General features: G+C 40.3%; 1 protein-coding gene across 1 annotated transcript in view; it reads left to right on the plus strand.

Annotated features, from left to right (window-relative positions):
* Positions 1-3,451, plus strand: part of LOC142498868 (uncharacterized) — a 48,122-nt gene extending 44,671 nt beyond the window's left edge. Inside the window, exon 7 of the mRNA XM_075607485.1 lies at positions 1,810-3,451. Within this exon, the coding sequence (XP_075463600.1) occupies positions 1,810-2,583 (774 nt within the window). The 3' untranslated portion in view covers positions 2,584-3,451. The remainder of the gene's footprint in view (positions 1-1,809) is intronic.
* The last annotated feature ends 2,549 nt before the right edge of the window (positions 3,452-6,000 follow it).

Below are 6,000 nucleotides of genomic sequence, written 5' to 3' on the forward strand. Positions count from 1 at the left end.
CACCAGCTGGACAATGTTATATTCTGAGCGCCTGGAGGGTTAATCAGATGATTCACCTGTTTGTATGATTTATAAGGGATGTAACAAGAATAATTATGTCCATCTTGTTCATAAATTTGAGAGACAAATGGATTTCTGCCCATGGCACGTCTTACTTATGTCGTGGTCTCATTGCATGGGACTCATTGCATAAATAAATAAAACCTCGGAGAAGCCGCTCGGGGTACATTAGCTATTCAGTTGATAAATTGTAAAGATAAAGCTGATCTTTGCAGCAATTTGATTGCAATGAATCCTTATGCTAAGTGAATCAAGCGAAGGAATTATATCAGTACCTCTTTTGTCCCTGGAAGCCATCAGATGTTAAAAAAAAAAAAAAAAAATATATATATATATATATTTATATTATACACACACCATCACGTCTTAAGTTATGGTGGGTGAAAAAGGCAACAAGAAACCTCCACTGTATTGCATATAGCAAATAAAAAAGATCACTTGTGAGCAACCCTGCCTAAGACATGTGAATGTGCTCACAATTGATCTTTTGATTTGAGATAGATATCTATCTCAATCTCTCAAAATGTGCAAAGGTATGTGACTATATACCTTTTCCTAAGCAATAATAACATAACTTGCCAAGCACAAGATGCAACTGAAAAACCTGCATACTCCTTAGGGCTGTTATATAGGGCCGCGTGCGCGCAATTTTACTTTCTATAATGGCGCCGCGCACGGCAGGGAGCAGGGCGCCGCCAGACAGCGGCAAAGACGGGGAAATTCATCTTTTCGCACCGCTACCGGCGCTGTGTGTGTATATAATTATATAATTCACGTGTATGTGTATATATAATTCACATGTATGTGTATGGTGTATGTGTAGATATAATTCACATGTATGTGTATGGTGTATGTGTATATATAATTCACATGTATGTGTATGGTGTATGTGTATATATAATTCACATGTATGTGTATGGTGTATGTATGTGTCTACACAAATGTAATAAATATTTTATTTTTACCAAAGTGTTTTTTTTTTAAATAAATTACACACACATACACACTGTACCTTCACAGCTTCTATAGTATACATACAAAAAGCATGCGGCACGCGCGTTGGCACAGGCATGCACGACCGCATGCTGTCTAGAACGGCCCTTAGAGCTCTGGTAAGATACAATTGAAAAGTTCCATAAGACTCTTTAAGTAAACATTTTTAAAAAGTTGCTAGAAATTCTAATGCGTAAATAGGATTGGGGGGAGGGGAATTATTAAATGTATGTGGTATATTTCCGCTCCTTGTGGGGTTAGTGAGCCATTTATGACAATGTCTCGTCACCTCTCATATATCCTACATACATACACACATGTACTTTTATATAGCTCTGCACTTAATTTTGTGATGTTTAGACTTATTAAAAAGTTCACACTTTGAAACATCCTTCTTTGTTTGCCATATATTTCGCTTCCGCAGATTGTGGTTCTATGACTGGACATAAGCAAAAGGAACCATTAAATTGGACAATAGAAAATAACATTCCCCACGGAGAAGAAAACTGCAGGAATGCAGCTGGAAACTCCCCCAAGAAATCAACTCCGTGTGCAGGACACAATCTCACAGATGTGTGTAATTCAAAGAAAAATATAAGGACCCAGAAAATGTGTGATAAAAAGGGGAATACAAAAACTCTTCATATACAGAAAACTACACTGGAAAAAATATATAAATGCAGTGATAGTAGCGAAAGCTTTTTGGATGAATCTGAATTTAAAATGGATTACACACCCTGCAACGTACAGAAACAGTGTGTATGCTCTGACTGTGGCAGAAGCTTCAGTTATAGTTCACATCTTATTATACACCAGAGATCTCACACTGGAGAAAAACCATATGTGTGTACTAGATGTGGGAAAAGCTTTGCTAGAAAATCCTCTCTTGTAATACATGAGAGAATCCATACAGGCGAGAGGCCTTATACATGTACACATTGTGGGAAAAGTTTTACTAGCAGTGCCACTCTTTCTACACACATAAGAATCCACACGGGAGAGAGGCCATATGCATGTTGGGAATGTGGGAAAAGCTTTACTAGTAACTCCTCTCTGTTTATACACAATAGAACTCATACAGGAGAAAAGCCATATGAATGTAGTCAATGTGGGAAAAGCTTTTCTTGCGGCTCTGCTCTTGTTATACATCAGAGAACTCATACAGGAGAGAAGCCATATGCTTGTGCTGAATGTGGGAAAGGCTTTGTTGATAACTCAAGACTTCTTAAACACCAAGCAACTCACACAGGAGAGTGGGCCTATGTGTGCACTCTGTGTGGAAAAGGGTTTACTTGTATCTCAAACCTTAATGTGCACCAGAGATCACACACAGGTGAGAGGCCGTATGCATGCAATGAATGTGGTAAAAGCTTTACTCACAATTCATACCTTGTTAGACATCAGACAACACACACAGGAGAAAGGCCGTATGCATGCGTTGAATGCGGCAAGAGCTTCACTCGTAAAGGACACCTTGTAACACACCAGAAAATTCACACAAGATCAAGGCAAAATCTATGCTCCGAATGAAGAATTTGCCTGAAAAAGGGATTTGAGAGGTCTTCAAAACTGTACATTTATGAAAAACTCTCATATTGTTCCATTGAAAAGTTTAACTTAAACCTGCAGTTCAAGCTGCTGTTTTTTTCCCCATTCAATATGTGCATCAATACAATCTGCACGCCGGCAAGTAATTAGCTAAGTTGCCGATCGATCCGTTCTCCTGTAATCGATCGCTGAAGATTCGGCTTGGGGGTTCTTTAGATCGCTGTTAGGGCTGTAGAAGATTACCCAAGATGAAAAGTTGTGTGGAAGATCATGTGACCAGGCAGGCATTAGATACAATTGGTGCACTGCTAGAGAGAGGGCAAAAGAGGTGTGCCAGAGCCTGTCTCGGAAGAGGAACGGGATGTTGCTTTGTAAGTGGTTGCTATAGAAACAAATATGCTTGTTACATTAGAATACATTAAAAAGTCTTTACAAATTGTTTTAAAAAAATGCTACATGTATTTTCTCATAGTACAGAAATGATTTATTAAAAAAAACACAGATGTAGGATATTTCTTGAACTACAGCTTTAAGACAAGTGTAATTAGTTAACTGGGTGGAACATGGAAGGGAACTCTCAGAACGAATAGAAATTTCGAAACTTCTATGGAATCGGTAAGTGAAGATTAAAACAAGAGAAACCCATATATATTTTTGCTAATTGTGGAGAATGTTCCAAAAAGATATTTATTTTGCAGAGAGTTTGTGAAAAACATCAGACATTCTTTACATTCTATTTCCAAACATTCCACACTTTGGGTTAAATAAATAAAGGGATAAATATGTCTGATTTACTTAAGAAATTGTCAAATTTTTATTTTGTGTATCTTGGCCCCAATATATACTTTCATTTATCCTCGATTTTATGCTCTTTGCTTTACCTTACAGTTTGGGAAATTATTTTATTTATTTATTTATAAAATATTTTACCAGGAAGTAATACATTGAGAGTTACCTCTCGTTTTCAAGTATGTCCTGGGTTATGGTTATGAAGAGGGAAAACAGAAGTTGAAAGGCTCATATATTGCAATGCAATGTATCAAAATTTGCATCTAAGGCAATTACCTATTTGTCATTGGCAGAAATCTCCCACCTGAGGTGGTGTAAAACTGCTATATATTTTCTGCCCCCTCAAACTACAATTTTTAAAAAAAAAATATACATCTAGGTTCTTTCCCTAGTACCTTGATCCAAACATCCAAAGCAGAGTTTTTTTTTAATAGAGAACATGGTAGATTAGCAGTAGTATAATGGATCTTTGGGAAAGATCTTTTGGTTTTGGTATGGCAGCAGAATGAATGGTCAGGTTTTTCTTGGGTGGTTTATACTTACTTTTTGATCCAGGGATGTGCTTGCTAGAGGCAGTGTTCTCTTGTTACCAGGGGAGTAGGGTAGAGATAGAACCCAATTGCAGCACTCAGGTTCACGCTCTGTATGATGAGTGAATGATTTAAAACATAACTTTATTAGTGTACCAATGAAATAAAATAATGGGTGTTAAAAACAGACGACCTGAAGGTAATCTGACCTTCAATACTCGAACCGTATAGGTTCAGGGTCTATGATAGCTGTGTGTTCCTTGATATTCAGGTTACACACTAAACAACATTCCTTATAAGGATCTGAAGTAAAAAGCAATTCTTACAGGGTGGCTCTAGGGTAAGTATTGGGGTGCAATACACTAGTGGCAGAGTATAATGAACCGAATAGTAATGTATAATCGTGGTGGATAAACTATGATTGCATGAGATCTGAACAGTTCCAGCATACAATGAGTCTCAATAGAATGTTTCTAAGGTAAGTTGGATAATGAGTCAGGTTGACCTAAGGTAACCACCTTCTGTGTGCGGTGGTAGGGAGGATATGACCTCTAATAACCTTATGACACTAATGAAAGGGCTATTTGCACAGTGTGCACAGTGACACAGAGTAAACTCATTCTCCCATGTATCAGACACTGTCTAGACCACGTAGTAGTGTAACACAATTATAAAATAGTGGTACTGGTTCATACAGTATAAAAACACCAAATAGTGATTGCTGCCTAAATAATACTCTCAGCTCACTCCTACTGTGATTTGATAGTATGATGTGTATTACATTGTGTCACTTTGCCTTTGTAGACCTGAGGGTTAACGCTGACAGATACCCAGATGTAGAGGTCTGTATATACTGGGTCAGCGGTGCGCAAAGTGGGGGGCGCGACCCCCAGGGGGGGCGGGAGATTGTGCTGGGGGGGCGCGGGCAGTTGCAGAGGCCCCGCGCTCTTCCCCCAGGCATTTAAATTAAATGCCGGGGGATCGCGTGAGGCCCCTGCAACTGTTTACTTACCGGGATTCAGCCGTCTGTGTTGCGTCGCCATGGCAACGCGGCGTCAATAGACGCCGCGGCACCATGTGACTTGACGCTGCGTGGGCGTGTGACGTCATCTGACGCGAATGAAGGTAGGCAGGGGGGCGCGAGAGCCGGGGGCAGAGTGACAGGGGGGCGCAGCACAAAAAGTTTGCGCTCCCCTGTACTGGGTCACCTTTGTGATAGTACTGCTCAGGGGAATCGTGACACACTAGTAATCACATGTAGGTGGGCTGAGTGAAACAGACTGTGTGTTGGAAGTGAAGTATCCCCTTATAGCTGCTGTCAGGAGATCCCTGAGTAACAGCAGTAAATGGGGAACTAAACTAGATATTTTAGCCACATAAGAGCAACAGTTGCCTGTATCAAATTGTAACGAGGCTCACAGTGTCCGTCGGGGCACTCTGAAAGCCTGTATTGATCGTGCAGACAGGGAGCCGCATCAACTCGCGGTTAGAGACTGTGGATGCGGAGGGAATCAGACCCCTGCGCGTGCACGTGTGAAGACCAAGCCGCCGACGCGCGCGTTTCGCGAGAGCTTTCTCAAGGCGAAATATTCAGTGATCATAAGAGTACCCTGCAAGTGAGCAGGTATATATAGGTCCTTCGGGTGGGTGACGTCATAGTTAACCCCTGATGTGCTGAGGCATGCTGGAAGCTGTACTAAAGCGCACAGTAAGTATATCCTATTGTATGAATGCAAAGATAGCACAATAAAGGAATTATTGTCTGACTTACAATGATTACATGTGTGAAATTATTTATGTGTCAGAATAAGCACAGGGAGAGATGTGCATAATACTCTCTATGTGCCTCAAGGGTAGAGTAAGGACTGGTACAGTGTAAAGTCACTGTTAATAGGATGAGGGTCCAGAGATGCCCTATTAAGGATACATTTACCACTAAGTCGTGGATTCAGTCAGGATATGGTGACTACCTAATATATCTACACATGGCAATGTATGTAATATGATGACAGTCAAGGAAAGCCCACATAGAGGGAGAACTCAAGTTCTGCATCAAGTTGTTAGGTGGGATTTAAAAAAC

Source organism: Ascaphus truei, chromosome 7 (assembly GCF_040206685.1).
Source record: "Ascaphus truei isolate aAscTru1 chromosome 7, aAscTru1.hap1, whole genome shotgun sequence".
Taxonomy (NCBI): Eukaryota; Metazoa; Chordata; class Amphibia; order Anura; family Ascaphidae; genus Ascaphus; species Ascaphus truei.